Below are 23,272 nucleotides of genomic sequence, written 5' to 3' on the forward strand. Positions count from 1 at the left end.
TTATTTGTTTGTTTGTCTGTTTTACTCACTGAATTTTTGTTATTAAGGAGCACCTCATTGTCTTAGCAATTAGAGGACATGAGAATCAACTACCTAACATGCCAACTTTACAATGAAGGCAGATAAAAGGGATCGTGGTATTTTGATTTAGCACATAGTAGTTATGGCAAAAGTCGTATCATAATGTTGTCGTCGATGTTCGCAATCTAGCTTGCCAGTATGACACAGTGTAATATTGTTAAATTGTTTTCATATTTTATACTCTACCAGTCATCTGTGAGGCAGGATTCTACGTGGACGTGTCCAATGCCTCCAACCCACGCTGCCTGCCATGCCCAGTCAATTCATACTTGGACCAGAGTGGACACCAAGAGGAAGAGTGCATCCCGTGTCCGGATGACCTGGTTACCAAGGGCAACGGCTCTGCAAACATCACAGATTGCATCGGTAATTTGGTTCTTGAACTTCCATTTGGAGCATCCAAAGTCTAATAATCAACAATGATGCCTTAGGCTTTGCAGCCATATACCACAGAGAATAAAAATGTATGTTAAATCATACTGATGCGCAATCTTAGCATTAGCAAATTAGTCCTATCCTGGATAAAGAAATAGTACAGCTACATTTTGGTTAACGAATCCAAGAAATGTTCAATATCCCAAATCACTACCATATCTCTTTGCAACTGCAGATCAGAGTGATACTGAAGGAGAAGTTGTCCAGCTCGACATTTGATTGGAAATAAATAATTAACGCACGTACGAACAACTAACAAAGGAAACAAATTAAGCATCTTTATAGAAAAAGATATGTGTGAGCCCGAGAGGGTGCCCAGGTGAGATTGAGACGGACTGTTATACCAGCTAAAATGACAGATGTGCACAACCCCTCACTAGTCCCTCACCTCTCACAGTTAGATAATGGTAGTCAGAACATTCCTTACCCTGTCGGAATTCATGATTTTAGATAAAGGAATGACCTCCAGCAATCTTTATTTTGGTTTTGGCATAAAATCACTGATGATTTTGTGTAATTATGTGCATCTATAATCTTACATATGATCATATTTTTATTCTTTAGGAATAAAATGAAATAAATGAAATGAAATGAAATGAATGAAATAGAATTATGCTCTGAAGTTGTGTCAGAAACAAATTTTATATCGGCCTATTTATATTGGCTAAAAATGTATTTACCAGCATGTATTGCCTCATTGGCTGCAGTAACAAGTACCATTTTGTATCAGCTTTTTTAACCTTTCTGCATTTCTAGATGTGATTCTACTCTACAGCCACCACGTATTGCTCACACAAGTCCAACAGTTGTATATTCTAACTCCACACGTATACTATTGTTTTTATTTGACAGTTGTGTGTGGCAGTGGAAGTTACTTAGATGTCCAGACCTCGATGTGCCTTCCCTGCCCTCCCGACACGTACCAGAAACTTCATCATCATCTGGAGGAGACGTGCATGCCTTGTCCCACTGGGATGGTTACCATTGGCAACGCCTCAACCAATCATCAGGACTGCGTGTGTGAGTAGCAAAATGAATAGTAGTGCTCAACAATATTCCCGCTCATTCCTACATTTTTGAACCAATATTGTTTTATCCGGAGTCGCAGAATTTTAAGGTTTTTTTAAAGTTTTAATTGATTTTAAAGTCTCCTTTGTCCGATCTGAGAATTAATTCACATATCACAGAAAAATAAATAAACTTATCTTTTACTCCTTCCATTCAAACTATTTGTTTAGATAACGATTGATAAGGGCTTTTCATGTGCTCAGACCTACATATATGGAACTGATTACAAACCATCGAACATATATTATTCTCGTCTCTCTCTCTCTTCTCAATTACCAGTAAATAGCTAGTTCGATGTTGTAAAACTCCAATAAAGTGAATCTTAATATTAATGTAATTGGATGACCTAGTAAATGTTCAGCAATCATTCTACGTTGATTTAATTCAGTCATATAAAATCGACAACTGATGTTCTAATAGCAGACACGCTCGAATTGTTTTCTCAACTTTGCGTGAATCTTTCAATTTCCATCTCAGATTTGTACTAAGTAATTTCAATGCTCCGTCCATAAACCTGGGTTTCCCAGCGAAATACTGAAAAACAATGGCAGCATACAACAAAGAAAACTTTCTTTTTTGAATCCTAATATAAATACTAGCATACCTATTTCTGTGCATTCTTGATTAGATCCGGATGACTCTACAGTCCCTCCAGTTCCAGAGGGAAAGTTGTATACGACAATCATTGTCGGCACCTGTGTGGCTGCGGTTGTCCTCATCACAGTCATCATTGGTGTTGGAGTGGTCTTAAAGAAGACGAACAGGTTGGTCGTTTGTCTTTTGATATAGTATGGGACCCTGCATTAAAAAAAACCAACAAAAAGTCGCCAGAAATGGATTTTTAGTTAAGAGCAGATTCTGAAAGAACAGACTTTAAGCTTTAAAATGATGTATAAATCAAATTAAATGTACTCTCCTAACCTATCTAAATACTGGAAAGAAGGAACACACTCAGGAAGAGTGTGAACTGAGAAAAGAGGCTCTGAAGTACAGGATCTATTCGAGGGCTTAATTTTTACCGTCCTAGCTGTGCGATGAAAGGGACAAAAAAAAAGGATGTTAACCACCGGAGTAACAACAATGAAGGGATTATCAAATTAAGCTGAAATTGAACATGCTTTATTAAAAAATTCTGTCCATGATTAATGTCAACTTTCAAAGCAGTAACAACATCCTTCCTAATGTTATTAGAGTTGAAAGCGAAGAGTGTGCACAGGGTTTTTTAAGAAATGAAAGGGGGACTCTAAAGACACACCTAATCACACTATTCTACAAAAAAGCGTTCGAGATAAACTGCTAAAAAACACACTTTCCTGTTCTCAAATTTTAGCAAAATGTAGAGGAAGACTTGCTGTTTCAGAAAACATGAAAAAGTTAAGATTGGCTAGGTTCACCCATTTCACCTATTTTCAGTCTTCACACAAAATCATTGCGTGCGACTTTTGTTCGTTTTGCAATGCACGGTCACATATTTTTTATTTAGTAGTCGTCACGCCTACCGATAGTTTGTAACTCGCTCCTATTACCGATGATCGTGTATAATGCTCTATCATCCCGACACAGCTGATGTCGCTTTTTCTTCTGTTTGTGAAATCTTGTCACCATGACACCAATATTCCTGCATTATGCTTCCAATGCATCTGTCAGTTTTGAAAGAGCAAAATGTTTCTTGTTGACGAAGAACCTTGGATTAATCTCTTTAGAATTAAAGAATTATAAGAAGTACATGTATATTCTTATAAGTGACATTTCCATTTATTTCAATTTTTCATTCAACGATTATATCAAACGTTGTCATTATTTGCAATAAAGTAGTGTCTCCGTGGTCTAGTTCAGAATCACCCGCTTAATAAATTTAAAAGGCAGTTTTGTAAAGCAGGAAGTTCATGTTGTACTCATTCATCTCCATGCCCCATCACCGTCTGCATGTCTGAGTCAGAGAGATGGAAGCAGCGTCTCTTGAACTCTTAGGGAACCCCGTATGCATGCTCACTGGAACTATCATTTGAAGACCTCAATAAATAAGAACGACCCAAGTCCAATTTTTGGCCAAATTCAGTTTGACATGGGAAATTGTAGCTTATGCATGGACTCATCTTGTGTATGACAAATCCTAATTACCCCCGGAAGTGCCTGAAATAAATGAGTTAAATCTTATATGAATGTAAAAATGAAGGACTTGGGTCATTCTTACATTCATATTATAGCGCCCTCTCTCGTCCTTCTCTCATCTCTATAGCAGAATATCCTGTAAATGAATCAAAGAACGACCCAAGTCCGTATGATTCAAAGAACGACCCAAGTCCATCACACAAAATGGCCTCTCCAAAACTAATGTAAATGTTAATTGCCATAATAATATATGTTTTAATTTGTATATACAATGTTGCCTTCCCATCACAGTTAGATAGAATATTATTGGACAAATAAAAAAGATATGAAGTTTTTTTAAGTTTACTCGAAATGGTCTTCCATGGACTTGGGTCGTTCTTATATTCAGATACTCATTTTTATCTGACATTTTGTCATGTTGTCATGCAGTCTCCACAGCGTTAGAGATGAGCGAGCTTTAGATCTCCGACGCGAACGCTTAAGACGACGCTTATTAGGCTAAAAATGATGTTCTGTCATGCGCGAGACAGAATGTTTCCATTGTTCAACCCTGGAGGCAAATTCGTCTTAGCGTTCGCGTCGCGGATCTGAAGCTCGCTATTATCAAAGACGAAAACATCGAATGTTATTTTTTGACATGTGATCACCCTTCCTCTCCCTCTTTGATTATACCTCTTTGCTGCAGCCTGAATAAACCCTACTTCTTGAGATCACCGACTGTATCACCAAGCCCAGAGCCATCTGAAATTAGTGAAGGGAGCCTAAGTGAGGAAGGCCACATTATGATGAGTCTGAGTAGCTTCAATGAAATGAATAAAGAGCATGAAAAGGACAATGAAGATGATTTTCCTATCCACGACATGCCCGAAGGCGCCCGGCCGTACACCTTGACACCAATCAAACCTTTTGAATGTGATGCCTAGTGATGGAACGACAGATGAAGACCCAATCCCATCTCAACTTTGCTCAATCACTGGTTTTACATCCTCGCAGACATTATCATTTTTTTTTTGATATGCTATTTTTTTCATCTTTGAGATGCTGTCAACTCAATGCAAAGGAAGATGCTTGGGATTTTTCATTTAAGCGATTAAAATGTGGTTATCGACATATTTGTCTTTCTGATAATTAAAATCATCAACAAAATGATCTTGTGTCCAAGTTATCTCCATTGCCCAATTGAACGCCATTGAATTGTTTGAACCGCAACTTTGTTTCGGTCTTAATAGACCAGTGAATGATGTACAATTGTCATGTGGTAATAAATCTTTAGACGTTTTCAAGCAAGACCCCTGTTCATAAAAGTAATATGATGATTCATCCTAATAAGAAATATTATGATAATGATTACAATTGCAATAAGTATGATGATTATAATATTAATTATACTGCTACTATACTACTACTACTGCTACTACCACTAGTTATACTTACACTACCTTTAATGACAGGGATAAATATTATAAGTGTTCTTAACCCCTTCCATACTGAATTCCTGATTCCCCGTAGACTTAATACACAGGCCACCAGGTTCCTGTATGGAACGGGTTGAGCACAATTGTCGAAAAATGAAATAAACTTAAAACTGAATTGAATTGAAAATTGAATTATGTTATCGGTTGGACACGTTACGAAATATTTCGAGGTGATTAACAGCCCAAGCAATAATAACAAAAGCTTTGATAGACACACTTGCAAATCAAAATAGGAAAGAGTCTGGAGGGTGAAACAATATAATAATTGATTGAGCTTGATCATAGCTGGGGGAGACTTTCCTCCGATGTGCCACACGTTTTTAGTAATAGTTCCTTAAACAAAAATCATGACATCACCGATAACTTCGCGCAACCAAATACGCTCTGTATTCCTTATGATTAGATTATGTCTGCACTGATAAATCACTGAGCAACGTGTGGTATCAATGTGCATTAACCCTAAAGGGGCCGGGCTTTTTTGCCTATGCTCAGACCGGGGGGGGGGGGGGGGATGGATTCCGCCCTCCCTGAGATCTAGGCCATCGATGGTGTGATCGCGATGAAATTTTGCATGCGTGAGACCCGCGTCATAATCTACAAGATTGTGTCATAAGATATTTTGAAACAATCAATTTCTAATTTTGATTAATTAATTATGCAAATTAAGCTCAAGATCATATTTTAGCCTAATTAAAAGCATTGAGAATCTAATTTTTGATCTGTAAATCTGTTTCAGCATATTCAACGATTGTACATCACAAAACTTCCAAAACTCATTTCAATTCTTATGTATTTTATTGTTAAAATTTCTTATGTATTTCTTTGTTTTCAACTTTTGTTTTTTTCTTTGTTTTTTCATTGGAAATTGTCACTGACCACTTTTCTACCATAATTAGCACAAAACTAATCAATGAAAGTGATTAATTGTAAAAATAATCAGGTTTTTATGACTTTCATTACATAGCACTGTTTTCCATAGGAAATGTACACAAAATCACAAAATTGTGCCCGTTCTGGGGCGACATTCCGTTACGAAAATGGGCGTGGCTTCGCAAGAGTATGCGTGGACGTCGCAAATTTGGTCTCAAAAGTTGCGCGAGACTTGAACAAACAAAGTCAAGAAGCCTCGCGACGAGGCCTTCTAGCGTTACAGAATTATAGCGCGAAACGTCGAGGGGGGGGGGGGGGCGGATTCCGCCCCCCGGCCCTTTTAGGGTTAAGTTGATGTGATTCTAGTTAAACAGAGTATGTGTTTTCAATCCGTGTAGTTCTGTGTTGGTTTATTTTGTTGTTTTGTTGTGTTTGTTGTTTTGTTTTGTTTTGCTTCAATGTTTGTCCTTGTTTTTGTTGGATTGTCGGTTTAGGGGTGAAGTACCGGTAGTGCATAAATCTAGGTGGATTAGTTGATGTACCTACGCTTGAAAATGAATGAAACAGAGGAAATCTAGTTAATAGAAGGCTTGTGGTATACTTGTGATACCAGTGACAATTTCCGAATTTAGCCATTGCGGGAGGGGTCAATGAAAGATAGAATATTATGCATTTGTCAGCATTCTTAGATATCACGTTTTTTCCGCCACTTTGTTTTCACTGCCGAGCAGTAATTTCTGTCCAAATGTTAGGAGACTTTTGTCACAAAAAGTGTGTTCATGTTTGAATGAAGCATTTATTTGATTGGCCGGTTGCCATGTAAGAGTTATGGTGACTGCATTTTTCCCGTCCAGTGATTGTAACTGTATTCTTAAAATTATTGATATTGTAGTCACTTTGACCATATTTGGAAATGATATCCTTATGCCTTGACAACAAGTTATGCCAGAAGTATATCTATTATTCTGCTCGTCTCTGTATCATTGTACATCGCAGCAAGCATGTGTATTCAAAAGACTACTGCATTGTGTTATCTGTTCAAATTAACAAGATCTTTATAGCTACAAGTGTGTATTGCAATTTGTTCTCGTTTTGTAGTGCATTGTGTTTGCATTTCGTCAATTCGCTTAGTTTAAAGTAAATGTATATAGCTTTATGCTTTGAAGAATTGAAGCTTTGAAGCTTTTTTCCAATATGATAGAGAGCATTTATTTGTGTGTCTTATTGTAACTTTAGAGCTGTGTGATAAGATTCTCATAACATTATAAATTGTTTGTAAAATTGCTTCATCGAGTCCGAATAGGTACATAACGGCATAGTAGTGTATAAGTTTGCGGCAAATATATTTTCATTAAGTTCAAGTTTATTCTTCTCTGATGTACCAAGGGCTTCAATGCTTTCTGAGACAAAGACATTTTCAGGCATCGAATCGTTTTTTTTTTTTCCAAATTGATAATTCTTGCGTCATTTTTGTTCTTGCCACACTGATTGACAAAATGCCTTTCATTAACGCAAAAATACACTACTTATTCCCTTTTTTTTGCGTGGTGGCCATTGTAAGAATTATAATGAACATATTATATATGCAATACTGGGGTAGGATTCAAATGCATGTACCTCCTAATTGTAAGGCGGGGATCATACAAATATCATCTCCTAAACTATCGAGCTTGGGTTCGAATCTCATAGCTAAGCATATAGTTTGCCCGCGATTTTGATCATGGCTATTACCCTAAACACAAAAAGAAATAATCGGTAGGTATTTATGTCAATAAAGGACAAGTTGTCAGTCATTTTGCAGTAGAATAATGTTATTGTGACAAATATATCATGATATACATGAAGTTGTCAAATATGAATTTCATAGTTTCTTACGTGCACTCTGAACAACAAATTTAATTGATATTATTGTCCCTCACTTTGGCAAGAATGTGCCTCGATTTGTGTTTGTATGTAAAGTATCTTAGTGTGCGATTGTTTATCTACCTGTGCATTTGTGTGTATAATGTATTGTAACAAAATTCGGTGAAACTGATTTTACTTTTGCTATCGATTTCAACTTGTTGGAATCGATTGTATGTTAAGCAGGGAAAGGGGCGCCCTACCTGTTTAAATAGTTGTTTGAATGTATTTTTACGAGTGTAAACACTCCATGAATAATATGTGGCTACTTGTTGGTTGTTGACAAGTTGAGATTATTTTAATATCATCACTGTTTAGGCCGATGGCGCATGCCGGTTGTTGGTAACGATGAACACAAAACAAAGCATTATTAAAGGTAAATAATGTATTTTTACGTGGTTTACCACGACATGACTGAAGGTTAGTTGATCATCCGGAGGATTCCAGAGTCACTGTAGGATCGTGCAAGATTGTACTCTCATCCTGCGTATTCAGCGGGAAGAAAGCATATTGGCCGCTGTTCTGACTATGTTGACAGCAATTAGCCCGCATACCTCCAGGTGTATTTAACACATCACCTACATGTAAGTTTGCATCTGTAAGCCATTGTATATCCGTCGCAAGTACCCAGTAAACTGTGCTCTCAAATATCTGACTGCATGCACTGACTCCACCCTACAAGCTTTGCTTTTTAAGTGGGACCCTCCATTTCCCTTCTAATCTTTGTATTAGGTATATACCTTAGAAACGAAGTTCTGTTGTTACTCGTGACCACTTGTACGTTTTCTTTGAAATTGTTATAAATTTGTTCTGTAAATGTATTGTATATGTTTTTTTCTGTTTATTCAATGGAAATGGAAATAAAATTGAATTGAATTAAATTGAATTGACTCTTTGTGTGTACGTTAAAAGATGGTGGCACAACTTCCAGAATACAACCAGCCAACTTCATATCACCCGTGCCCATGATTCCAAAGCTCCTGTCGTCGCCTGAGGACACGGGAGAAGTATATCCCGTGCCCATGATCCTAATTTTAGTTTCTAGAGGAAGTGAGTGAAGTTGGTATAGTTCCATCTAGCACTTACCCCGTGGCCACCAACATGTGCCACCACTTGTGCCACCACATGGTTGAGAAAGGTGTACCACGTGACGGAGTAACAGAAATAGGTGTACCAATTTAACAAGTGACACTTTAGAATGACACAATCTAAGTGGTGACGTTGCGGGTGGTGCACTTGTTTTTGCGCGCCGCCTGTGTTGGTGAGCTGCTTCCGATATAACACATTTCAAGTTAGCGCACAGACTGGTAGGAGTTAGAGACATGTAGTACTATAATAAAAGCGATCGTTTCAAACTGCAACAAAACGAATCCCACCTACTCGGCCATCCTGACACGGCTCGTGGAGACATTCAACTGAACAGACACAGTCAATACTGTCACAACACATATATATATAATATTATTATACTCAAGGTTTCATAGCAAAACGCGATCAATCCATTTGAACCCGAGATAATCGCGTTTTCTGCTGTTAAGATAGAAAAGGCTAAAATTTTCGAATTTTAACACGTTGTAAAGCAAATATGGGTGTATTGGCTGAACTCGACTGATATTATTACCATGCGATCACAGTTTTTCCTTTTTTTTTTGAAGCGTAGATGTATATCTATGGAATTAACAGGTTGGCTTATTGCAATCATGGTTGTAGTGTTTATAACTGGAGTGTATGTCATTTTTCAATCAATCAATCAATCAATCAATCAATCAATCAATCAGTCAATCAATCAATCAATCAATCAATCAATCAATCAATCAATCAGTCAATCAATCAATCAATCAATCAATCAATCAATCAATCAATCAATCAATCAATCAATCAATCAATCACTGTAAATGTGATATTACGTCCTTTCTTCCTCGTTGTGTACGCAGGCGCTCGCCTCTGCATGGTCGTGTGCGTGTGTGCATCATCATGGCTCTGCGTGCGATCCCCTCTCTCTCCCCTCATGTGAATGGATTTTGATAGATGTAGGCAAAGTTCGCAGCTACATTAAAGTCTATGTTTATATATACATGCACTTACTTCCTCTCTCTCATTCACACACATATCATCATCATCATCACCACCACCATCATCATCATAATCATCATCATCGACACTCAAGATCAAACACGTTGATTGCACACATGGTGTGGCACGCAACTACACACACGCACGCACATACATTTCATAATTATTTGAACACAGATTCAGGCACAATCTCGCAAATGTAGAAAAAAAAAATCCAGAGATATCATTAATCAATTACTTAAAGTTTAAGTAAGAAGACAAGTTTATAAGTAATGTCAATGATCGGCATAGCATACATATGAAATTCATATTTCAATAACTTCATGTACGTGATATATTATTTTTTTGCTTCAATAAAGTAATTCGATTGCAATGCCTGACACAATTTAACTACCCTTCAATGACGTAAATACACACTGATTGATCTGTGTTTTGAGTAATAACAATGATGAAAATCATGGGTACAGTGAATACTCGGTTGAATTCGAAACGAGCTCGATAGTGTAGTGGGTATGATGCCTGTCAAGCAACAATGAGGTCATGCGTTCGAATCCTCCCTGCTGGGAAGAACACAGTGCCACACAGTGTGAGAGTCACAGTGTGAACACACTCTGAACACAAAGTGAAATCTCTTCACACTGCTAAATCCGAGTGTTTTGACAGTGTGAACAAAATGTGATTCATCCATTCACAGTGTGAAACAAAGCACTACTATGTGACCACACTGTGTGAAAACCACACCACAATGTAAAATCATCTTCACACTGTCAAATTTGAGTGTTTTCAGATAGACAGCTATGTGAGCATACTGTGAACACTCTATGGACACACTGTGAGACCCTGTGTTTTTTTCCAGTAGAGGCCACCACAGTAATCATGTACGCCCATCATTATTTTTTTTATCATAACTATGACCAAAATCAACGAATACATCGGTGTGAATTTACGTCACTGAAGGGCAATTTGTCAGTCAGTGTTGCAACAAAAACAACTCGGAGCAAGATTCATCAAATTGAAAAAAAAAAAAAATAAAATGATTATATGCCTGTAAATTCAGTTGTCTCAGAAAGCATTGATGCACTTGGTATATGAGATGAGAATGGAACTTCATGTAAAGAATCTGTCGCAATGTAATCTTATATCTTACAATGTAGTTTTGCCTCTAATCATTCATAAACTGTATCGAACATGGAATATCAGACAGGATGAAGCAATTTTTACAAACAATTTACAATGTTATGGCAATCTTACGAGAAAGTTCTAAAGTAACAGTACTATAACGTGAAAAAAAGAAATGTATGACTATCTCTACTGAAAAAGAAAAGAAAATGATTTTCAAACCATAAAGCTACTCTATTTTTAAACTTAGCACTTTGACGAAACACAAAACAATGCAATACATAACAAGAACTAATACACACTTGTAGCTACAGATCTTATAACTTTGAACATACCAATGTTGATATCATAGCACAACGCACTCCTAACTTTACGGCACAACTCAGTGAGTGGCAAGATACAGAAACATGATTATACTTTATTTCATTTTGCAGCATTAACTGGGGCAATCTTCATAGTCAAGCGTTGCTTATAGAGACAGCCCAAGCATTTTTGATTATTTTCTCAAATATTCACTTTAGATCTCTCCTTTGTTGTATTAAAAAAATTGTTACATAAGTCTACTTTAAATACGTTTTCTGGAGTGTGCATTGGATATAATATTTGTACATTTATTGTTCAAGTGATCAAGCCAATATTTTGATGAATTCCGTTACATGTACATAATACAGAAACTTGAATGCTGACATACGATGATACTAAACTGAACTGTGAATTTCTTGGCCAATGTCTACGGTACATTGTCGGACAGGGAGCTTCTTAAATGATATAGCTAAGATTGATGTAAATGAACAGATGGCATGGAGTAACGAGTCAGTTTAATTGCCCTTTTACAAGTTTACAATGAAAGTTTCTCATAGCGAGTGGACGGAAATTATACTAATGCCACTCTACTCCCAAAAGGAATGAAGATTCCGACATAACACCGCATGACAAAGAAAGAAATTAAAATGTCAATACAAAATAGTTCACTCTTCATCATGAAAAATTATAGTGTAGAGTGAAGCACGGACAAAGTTATAAAAAATATTTGATCTAACATCATTGCTTCTCATTGCCGGATTCGAAAGTTCAATAATTATGTGTTTATCACTGACATAAATATTTTCACCAGTCCCAAGAAGAGACAGAAAGAAGAAATGCCTAATTTCTCCAGGAATTAAATTTGGGTTATTTAATCACAGGCTCATAATGCACTATATTGCAAAGATTAACTCGCACTGATTTTAGTTTGACTACTTATTTTTTTTTTTACTTCCTGAAACAACCTTTCATGAATTATTTGTATGTCAAAGGCGTAATTTCCTCAAGCACTAGGTTATAAACAAAACATGAATACAAAATGTACAATGATGCAGAAACGGGCAAATACGAGCAGAATATTAAATGTTCTTCTGACGTAACAGTCTCTGATTGTCAAGGTATGAATATCTCTTTTCAAAATATGGGCAAAGTGAATACAATCTATTTACTCTGCAGTCACAATTACTGGACGGAAAAGGTGAAGCCATTGTTATTCTTCGGGCTTCGGGCAATCAAGGAAATTATTCGTTCAAAACACGAACATGCTTTCATTGGCAAAAATATCTTGATATCTGGACGGAAGTTTACTTTCTTTCCTGGGCAATGAAAACAAGGTGTTAAAAACGTGATATCTCAGAATACTGACAAATGCATGAATAAAACAATTGTTTCTATCTTTAATTGGCCGCTCTCGCAATGTTTTCGGTGCATAGGAATTGGGAAATCGCCACTAGTATCAAGTAATCAGGTACACACTTGTACCACAAACCTTCTACAAACTGATTTCACTTTGATTGGTTCTTTCTCAAGCGTTGGTATATCAGCTAATCCACCTAGATTTATGCACTACTTCGCTCCTAAACCGACAACCAAATAAAAACAAGCACAAAACACACAAAACGAAACAAAACAACACACACAGTAAAACAACGAAGCAAACAGTCACACAATTAAATGGAAAAGCATACACTGCTTCACATCGACATAATGCATAGATTATCATTAATACCACAAGTTGTTTTAACAGTGATTTAGCACTGTAGACATTATCTACCCATAATGGAAGTAGAGCGAATTCAAATGTGAGAAGTGATCAGTGACGTCATGATTTCGTAAGGAATCATTCCTAAAACGTGTTGCCCAGCAGAGCTAGGTAAGTTTCATATACCTATACTCAGCTCAGTCAATTATTTCCCCTCCTAACTCTTTTCTATTTTGAATTGCAGGTGCAGATACATAACTGAACGGTATCATTATGACCATAGCCTGGCCCGTCATAATCATCTCAAAATATTTTGTGAAGCATGCGTCCAACGGATACCCAAACTTTTTTTAGGTTATTACTTATCATGGTTGTAAATAAATATTGTATTTTTACTTTTCGTTCTTGTTCTTCTTGTTCTTCTTCTTCTTGTTATTATTCTTATTATTATTGTTATCATTCTTATTATTAGTATTATTATTATTATTATTATCATTATTGTAAATACTATTATCATCATTGTTATTATTATTACTATAATCATTATCGTTTTTATCATTATAATCATCATCGTCATCCGAAACCGAGGTTAGGATTCAAAAAATTCAATTGTCCTTATTTGGGGACTGGAACTGCATATCAGCTTGGACAATATCCATCTGCTGATGATTTTAAGTATGAGAAAGACAAAGATTTGATAATCCTATTTAATCACTTAAATGGAATTTTGCAACAAACATCCTTTGCACTGAGTTCACAAAATGGATATGAGAACTAGCGTATCAAAGAAACATTAATTATTCTTCCAATAATTATGATCATAAAACTTTTGAGCGAAGTTGTGATGGAAGTGGGACTTCCTCCGTCATTATGCGTCACTTTGGAAAGGTTCGACCGGTGTCCTGGTATACGGCCGAGGGCCTTGGAGGGATGGGAAATCCTCTTCTTTGTCCTTTCCATGGTCTTTATTCATTCCATTGAAGCTACTCAGACTCATCATAATGTGGCCTTCCTCATTCAGGCTCCCTTCACTATTTTCAGATGGCTCTGGGCTTGGTGTTACAGTCGCTGACCTCAAGAAATAGGGTTTATTTAGGCTGCAACAAAGAGGTATAATGAGAGAGAGAGAGAGAGAGAGAGAGAGAGAGAGTGGAGGGGGGACACGTGTCAGAAAATTAAATTCTATGTTCTCCTTTTTACAGATAAAGAGATTACGATCAATCCAATACTCTGCTGCACGAGTAGTATTCAAAATCAAGAAACACGAACAAATTTCACCAGTTTTAAAAAGCTTACACAAGCTTCCAGTCGAAAGTCGGATTCAGTTTAAGATACTGTTATTAGCATTTGAATGTTTTTATATGTTTGCTCCACATTATTTAAGGGAGCTTCTTCAAATCTACACACCAGAGAGGAACCTTCGTTCAAAAAGTACAGATTCATTTGTTATTCCAAACAGAAGAACCACATTTTACGGAGAACGAACATTAGCTTTTAATGCCCCTACCTTATGGAATAATTTACCTCAGAAATTAAGCAAATCACTGACATGAATAGATTCAAGTCTGCTTTGAAAACGCATTTGTTTACAGTGACAAAGTAAATATGAAGCTCGGTACCATCACTGTAATTGGAATTGTATGTTTTTGTATAATCTTTTCATTTTTTGAGCGCATAGGGACATTATCACTTTGCGTTATGCGCTACATATGCACTGTCAGTTATTATTATTATTTTTGATAATGGTGAGCTTTAGATCGGCGACGCGAACGCTACACTGTAAAAACATCGGTGTTCGATTTAACACCATGGGTGTTAAATCTAACACCGATCAAACTTCAACAGAGGATCACACCCACAGGTGTAGAAAATGCACTGTGATGGTGTTGAAAAGCGTTCACCTGACACTTAGTGGTGTTAAATTGACACTGTACCTGGTGTTATTTTGACACTGTACTGGTGTTAATTCAAAAATGACACCACATGGTGTTGATTTGATATTTGTTGGTGTTAATATCAATGGTTTAACACCCGTCCAGCTTCAATAAGTGACCACACCAGCTGGTGTTACTGTGGTGTAAATTTATTTTCACATTTTTTTTCAAAAATCTAGTATTCTAATGTAAAATTCTTGATCGTCTTGTTTAAATTAAAAATCAACAAAAAGTGCAGTTACTAAGAAACTCTTCAAAAAACAGTTTAATATTTGGAAATGACACCCGGAGGTGTTAATTTAACACCATAAATGAGCACCTAAAATTTAACACCAGCTCGGTGTTCACTATTTAACAGCGGACTTTTTGCAGTGTAAGACAAGACGACTTAGCCTCCCGGGCTGAACAATGGAAACATCTGTCTCGCGTCTCAGAACGCTCACGTATCTAAAATGCTGTGGAGACTGCACGATGACATGACAGAATGTCAGATAAAAATGATATATAATGATATAGGCGTCATAACACGCTCCATTCACCTCCCTGACTCAAGCAAGGCAAGAAATGATGGGGGGCATGGAGGTGAAGTCATTGCTTCAAACAACTACCTTTCGAGGTTTCAGAACCAAACCAACCAGAATCTGCTGTGCTCTTTCAAAACCCTATTGGTAGCATAATTCAGCAATATATCTTATCCGTGGTAAAAGAAAATGAATGAAATGAAATGGTAGCGGGAATTCATAAGCAGAAGTAGAAATAACGACTTCAGGCGTGTCGGGATCATAGTATGGATACGCGATCTTCTTGAATAGGTGTTACGTTAACCATTGGTCGAGGTTAAAACTGCAATTAAGACGAATCACCAACCTGTTCGTTTTCTTCACGACCACGCCGACACCAATGATGACAACGAGGAGGACAACACCAGCCACACAGGTGCCGACAATGATGATGGTATACAGCTTTCCCTCTGGAACTGGAGGGACTGTAGAGTCCTCCGGATCTAATCAAGATTTAAAAAAAAGTTTCTGTATTAGATACCGCGATTTCCATTACTTTCCATAACAATGTGAAACCCTGGCTTCTTGTAAGTGGACTTTTTGTTTTCATCTCTGAAAAAAAAGGTACAAGTCTGAGATTGAAATTGAAAGATACAAGCAAGATTGAGAAAAGAAGTAGAGTGTGACAGTTATAAGAACATCAGTTCTAGATTTTATCTGATTAGATTAAGTCAAAGTAGAAAATGATGAGACGATTCTTGGTCTTTCACTAGATCTTCTAAACACGTGAATATGGAAATTTATTCTACTGTAAAGGAGTCTCACAACACCTCACTGGCTATTTACTGGTAATGGAGATTTTTTTGTCTGTTTATTATCCCTTGAAGCTTACATAATAACCATGTATACTTAAGAAAGAGTATGAATGGGGGAATAATCGATAAGGTTAGTCGTTCATCTGTGATATGTAAATTAAATCTCGAAGTGGACAAAGTGAACTGTGATATAAATCAAAACCTTTAAGAAAATCTGACTCCCTCCGGTAAAAAAACAACAACATACAAACAATATTCGCCACACGATGTAGTAATAAGTGGGAATATTATTGATCACTACTACTCCTTTTGCCACTCACACATGCATTCGTGATGATTGGTTGAGGCGTTGCCAATGGTAAACATCCCAGTGGGACAAGGCATGCACGCCTCCTCCAGATGATGGTGAAGGTTTTGGTATGTGTCGGGAGGACAGGGGAGGCACATCGAGGTTTGGACTTCAAAGTAACTTCCACTGCCACAAGCAACTGCAACATAAAAAAAAAAATCAAAAAATAGTACCATGGGTGGAGTCAAAATGTATCTACATGAACAACACACGTCATAGTCACTGTACAGCAGAATCACATTTAGAAATGCAGGGTGCTTATTAAAAAAGGCTTATATCAAAGGGTACTTGTTACTGCATACAATGACACAATAAGATGATGGATACATTCTTTGCAAACACGTTAATAGATTTTGTTCCTGACGCAGCTTCAGACCATATTTCATTCATTCCATTTCATTTACTTCATTCCTAACAAACAAGTAAATATAATTAAAGTGAGACATTTCTTAAACAAACTCAACAATGATTTTACACCAGGACCAAAACAACTAGATAATCGCTACGGCTACTGATATGCCTCCGCCATAATGCATGGTTCTCCTAATAGGTCTATAGTACAATGTCTTGAAAATGTGTGATGACAGTTTCACACAATTGGCAAAATATTAAAATGACAGGTTTGACACAAATGTGCTGAATGTTCACTTTCCTAGAACTAGGTTCAATTGGATGAATGATTAAAATGTCAGAGTGCAGGTATTTGGGGAACTGATGATTTTTACTTGACTTTTGACCCTTTTATAAGTCTATGCATTGAGTAATTTTGAAGGTATTGAGAAAAAGTATAATTTCAGTATCAAATGGGAAAATAGCATTATCTAAACCTGGCCTTTGACCTTTGACCTCACAGTTCCAAAGAGAATCACTGTTAGGTTGAACATGCATAAATATGTAAGTTTCATGATGATACCTTGAGTTACTTTCAAGATATGGAGGAAAAAGTGCAATTTAGCACTTCCATTTGACCTTTTACCTTTTGACCTTTGACCTTTTGGCAAGAAACTTCCCCCAAAATGTATATTGGGTAATACATGCCATACATCAAGTTAAAAAAAAACAAAACCTTCAGGCATATTGCATTTTAAGGAAAGTGGTAATATTTTGAGGAGTTGACCTTGACCTTTGACCCCCTGACCTTTGACCCATGACCCCCAACTTCCCTAGATAATCACTGCCCATCGGTACAAGCATATATACTAAGTTCCATGAAGATACCTTGAACCATTTGTAAGATATGGAGAAAAACATGAAATTTCAATTTTTTTTTCACAAAATAACCTGTGACCTTTGACCTTTGACCTTGTGACCCTAAAATCCACACAAAGTATCATCCCCTAAGGATATACCCTCATACCAAGTTTGATGTAAAACCACCACATGGTTCTTGAGATATCGACAAAAACAAACGGACGGAAGTACGGACGGACGTACGGACGTACGGACGTACGGACGTACGGACGTACGGACGTACGGACGGACGGACGGACGGACGACCCGAAAACATAATGCCTCCGGCCACTTCGTTGCGGAGGCATAAAAATTGCTGGAGGTCATTCCTGTATCCCAAACCTTGAATTCTGGCAAGGCAAGGGATGCTCTGTTATTATCTCAGTAAAAGAGGTGAGGGGCTGCTGAGGAATTATTGTACATCTATAATTCACTGGTATAATAACCTTTCTCGATCTTGATTCCACACCCATTTGGGTCCAAAGATTATCTGCCTGTAAGATGCCTATTATTTGTTTCCTTTCTCAGTTGTTCGTATGTGAGTTAATTATTCATTTCCAATCAAATGTCAAGTTGGACAACTTCTCCTTCAGTATCAATCTAACCTGTAGTTGAAAAGGGATTCGCAAGTAGTTTAAGATAGGCGCAAATATTTTTTTGTACTCGTAAACGAAAATGTATTAATGTACTCTATTGATATATTTACACATCCTGAATCAGGGTGGTAGTATAATTGAACGATGTTTAATGATAGTACGATCTATACTCCCTGCGGTATATTGTTGCACAATAAGGGTTTCATTGTTGATTACTAGAACAGGGATTCTGGAAATGAAGGCTAAAGACCCAATTTACCAATGCAATCCGTAATATTTGCAGAGCCGTTGCCCTTGGTAACCAGGTCATCCGGACACGGGATGCACTCTTCCTCTTGGTGTCCACTCTGGTCGAGGTATGAATTGACTGGGCATGGCAGGCAGCGGGGGTTGGAGGTATTGGACACGTCCACGTAGAATCCTGCCTCACAGATGACTGGTAGAGTATAACATATGAAAACAATTTCACAATATTACACTCTGTCATACTGACAAGCCCAATTGGAAGAAATATCAACGATAACGTAAATATGACTTTTGCCCTAACTTCAATTGCTATATTCAGATACCACGATTTTTTCTACAATAACAGTAAAGTTGACATGTCATGTAGTGCTCCTTTATGATAAATTCAAGTGAGTTTCAAAACAAGCAAACAAAACAATAACAGTATAAAAACAGAAGAAGAAAACTAAACGAGATTAACTGGCACAGTGACAGAAGAAGAGGAGATCCCCATGCAAAAACGCGGACTTGTTCACCTACCCACACAGTCGCTGATATTGGAGGAGGCCTTGGTCAGAGTCACGTAGCCAGCTGGACATGGGATACAGCTCTGCTGTCCACTTCGATCCTGGTAGGCGTTCAGTGGACATTCAACGCAGACTGGCTCCGGGTTGTCAATGTCAACCCACACATCTTGGTAGTAACCCACGGGACAGGGAACTGTATTACAATGATGGCAGCGAGAAGATAACACATTAAGAATTAATACGAAGTACAGAAGTGTTTTTTTTTTTTTTGTATGTTGTACCTGTTGGGACCCGCAATCTAAAAGCTTCACTTTTTACTGGGTACATCCATGCCCATGCCCAAAATCATTTTTCACTCAAATATCAATCTTCTTTAATCCTCAACGTCAGTATAGTATAATATACCCCGATTCATTTTTGATCACATACGTTGACATCAACTTTTCCTTTTATTTCCATTGCTGTGATACATATTTTGTTGTGATAAAAAAAACAACAACTTGGACTTGATTTTAAACATGACAATTCACCTCTCATGAACTAAAGGGCCTTCATAGCATTTGTTATTGAAAGAAAGCAGATAGTTAAATGACAAATTACTCCTGGTACTGCTCCAAATCATAATCCGTGTCTTTCATTTGACACTATACTACACGCTTGATATTCCAAGGAAACTTGACTAACTCTGTAAGGCATATTGGTTCGATACGCTGTCGATTACTGCTTGTATGGCAAATTTCTTTCATTTCATGGATATTCTTGATTAAATTTAAACAAAGCATATTCAATGACTGGCCCCTCCATTCGAAGGACAAATCACACGAGTCCTAAGAATATTCTTTTATTGGAGCCGCTCATCTTCTTTACAAAAAGGACGAAAACGTCACCCATTACCACCCGGGTTACATTTTCTGCACTCAATCCGTCCATGTAAAAAAACCTTAAAAAAAACCTTAAAAAAACCCAAAAAAACCTTTTACCGCAAGAATGAAAAAAAAATGGACCAAAGCAATAGTTTACTGTACATGGAATGGTGGAGGTATGAGGCTCACCGATGCACTCTGTGATACTGACGGCCTCAAGACTTGCTGTAATGAGACCATGGGGGCATTCCTTACACTCCGCTTGCCCCTCCTGGTCTTGGTAAGTATTACGCGGGCAGGACTCGCAGGAGGACAAATCTCCAACTACAGTATAGTACGTGCCAGCAGGACATAGAACTGTGTGTGAAAAGAAAACATAATCCTTTCCCATTCTCCATGTCTACTCTTGATAGTACTGATACTACCACATGCTCTGGTACAGCCTCTAGAAAATAATAATCATCCATTAACAGTGTTTCCCTCCTCATCAAAACCATCATATTCGATACTAGTCGGTTGAAATAACGATAAATCTGCAATTTTGAAGATCATATTTTTAAAATCTAAAATAAAGATACTAATGATGATAATGACACAGCAGTAACGATGGTAATAGTGTTGACAAAAATGATAATCTTGATTAAATTTTGTTATTTTAAATGGTGTTACTTGCAGTAGTAGTAGTAGTAGAAGTAGTAGTACTATAGTTGCAGTTATGACATTTAGAATTGTTGGATTTGCAAGAGTAACAATGACAATAATCACAATAACAAAATGATGATACTATTGATCTTACTAACATTAATGCTAGTACTACTACCTACAATGCTGATGATTAAAAAAGATAAAACAATGATACTAATAGTGTATTCATAATAAGCTTATGATGGGTATACCTTCACTAACGATTCTCTGCGCTGTGGCCACAGCCGTAAGCACTACCCATAAAACTGACATACTGGAGATATACTGAATAAAACACTCTATCCAAACACATTCCAAACTAATGATGTTCAAATTTTGACAAAATTTCAACCAAGGGTCTGTGCTAAAGTGCTTCGTTAACAACATCATAAATAGTACTTTCACGCTACTGCTTACAAAACAAGAAGGCCAATTTGGTTTTTATTTTGCTCTTGCAAAGGTGGACACAGAAACAACACTTGAACTTAAAACTCTTTGAGCACACTTTAGAGGATGAAAAACCCCGCCGTCATACCACAGTTTCCCCTGGCCGTGTACCCCTGCCCTGCAGGACAGATGATGGTGACTGTCGAGACCACACCCCCGGCATCAGGATCTATTGTCTCGCCGTTCATCTCCAGAGATAAGGAGCCGTTTGACATGAGTGTGTTCAGGGTTTCACTCATTTCATCCACTGATGGCTGGTCACTCTCTGGAGCAGTGACATAATGGAGATATTGAAGGTCATTACAAGGAATATTGAAATTCCTTTCACCATTGTTCACACAAAGATAAAAGATATAAGGTCGTATTCTCTGGAACTTAAGAACTTACAAACCAAAAAGTCAATCTCACTAATCGGGACTTAATGAACCACATAATAGAATGCGGATGTAGTGTAAATGGTGTAATCAATATCTAAATACTTGTGCAAGGGCTGGAATCAATGCAATGTCCCAAAAATATAGCACAACATTGTAAACAATGTCTGTAATTCATCAGTCTCCGGGCTGCAATGGATATTGATTAATAAAACACCATTTCAATTGAATGAAATGAAATGAAATAAAATTAACTTAAATTACATTACATTACATTCAACAACTCCCTTCTCCCAGAACCTACTTTGCCTTTCTAGAAACTCGACAATAACGCTTAAAAAAGTAGCGAATTTTAAGAAAAAACGTAATTAACAAATTGTCTTCATACACATTAATTTCTATACATGTCTAGCTTTTAACTGCAGTACCTAAACACAATTCAAGAATGGGGTAAAGTGAGATGAATGAAAAAAATAATATCAGCTTTTTCTACCTTCAGTATTGGTGTAATTGAATGTTGCCTCCACTGCTAGCGTGACGGGCTCGTCATCAGTTGCTCTTCGTCGACGAGAAACGCAATTCTCGACCTGGATTAATGAACAAAGGATCCTATTTTGTAGAACATGTTTTCTCTTTGCATTTGAGGTGTAGAGATTCTGAAGCTCTCCAGAATTCAGATGAATGACTGTATGTGTTTATGTGGCCTATGTGTCGTGTCCTCAGAAACACATTTTGAAACTGCACTGATATTGAACAAACTTGGAACAAACAACAGAAAAACCACTAAATTCTTTATGACACATAAGGTGATATTCTCCAAATTAACTTCAATGAAAGTTTTTTTTTTTTTTTTTACAATGCGATTTTGATGACAATTCTGCTTACCTTTATTTATTCTTTTTTTTTTTTACAAAAGGAAGTGATTGGTAATCTCTTTATTTAAGCTCAGACCATTCCAGTAGAGAAAACTAGAAGACTCTATGTGACCGTCTTTCAAGACTCTATGTGACCATCTTCCTTTTTTCCTTTGTTTGCGATCAATGCAGTACATCTTAATTTTCTTATCATCAAAAAAAGAAAAAGACTCACAACACCTCACTACTTACGTCTATGTTAGAAATGGAGCAATGGTTGTTGCTAGAGCGACCAAAGTTCCCTATGCTGTTGCTGAAGGCACTGGTGAGCTGCACCTTTAGTGTGTTCTCATCCTGCTCCGAGGAGCACTGGGCACTGGGGTAGGGCAAACTGATGTTGGCCGTCACTTCGTTGGGTTTACTGATCTCTGCAGCAGGTGGAAGACAAGAGGAACCCATTAACCCTTTCTGTGGTAGTTCCTTTTGACAGTGCATGTCTACTGGACTTGGCATTATAATATTTCACTTTTTGCTAAAAAGTGTATTGCTACCCCACCCCCCCCCCCCTCCGACACACACGGTATATTTAGGGTATGGTTAGCCTATGTACATGTATATGCCCATTCTCGCCATCCCAAAGTATACTAATTTCAATCTCAGGATTGTCACAGTTGTGGAAACTCCAAAAAGCGGGTTTTTCGCAGGACTCTACTGCCTTTGAGACCCCCCCCCCA

The 23,272-nt window shown here is 37.3% G+C and overlaps 1 protein-coding gene and 1 pseudogene across 1 annotated transcript in view; one reads left to right on the forward strand and one right to left on the reverse strand.

Annotated features, from left to right (window-relative positions):
* Positions 1-4,657, forward strand: part of LOC139727380 (uncharacterized) — a 51,251-nt pseudogene extending 46,594 nt beyond the window's left edge.
* Positions 4,658-10,554: 5,897 nt separating this feature from the next.
* Positions 10,555-23,272, reverse strand: part of LOC139727381 (uncharacterized) — a 39,691-nt gene continuing 26,973 nt past the window's right edge. The window contains exons 22-30 of the mRNA XM_071638340.1: positions 22,791-22,966; positions 22,178-22,271; positions 21,399-21,575; positions 20,369-20,536; positions 19,330-19,509; positions 18,824-19,000; positions 16,710-16,877; positions 15,942-16,077; positions 10,555-10,573 (exon numbers count right to left, since the gene is read on the reverse strand). Coding sequence (XP_071494441.1) covers positions 10,555-10,573; positions 15,942-16,077; positions 16,710-16,877; positions 18,824-19,000; positions 19,330-19,509; positions 20,369-20,536; positions 21,399-21,575; positions 22,178-22,271; positions 22,791-22,966 — 1,295 coding nt within the window. The remainder of the gene's footprint in view (positions 10,574-15,941; positions 16,078-16,709; positions 16,878-18,823; positions 19,001-19,329; positions 19,510-20,368; positions 20,537-21,398; positions 21,576-22,177; positions 22,272-22,790; positions 22,967-23,272) is intronic.

This window comes from Diadema antillarum, unplaced genomic scaffold (assembly GCF_040938485.1).
Source record: "Diadema antillarum isolate AM-2024a unplaced genomic scaffold, OU_Dant_1.0 seq00000129_RagTag, whole genome shotgun sequence".
Taxonomy (NCBI): Eukaryota; Metazoa; Echinodermata; class Echinoidea; order Diadematoida; family Diadematidae; genus Diadema; species Diadema antillarum.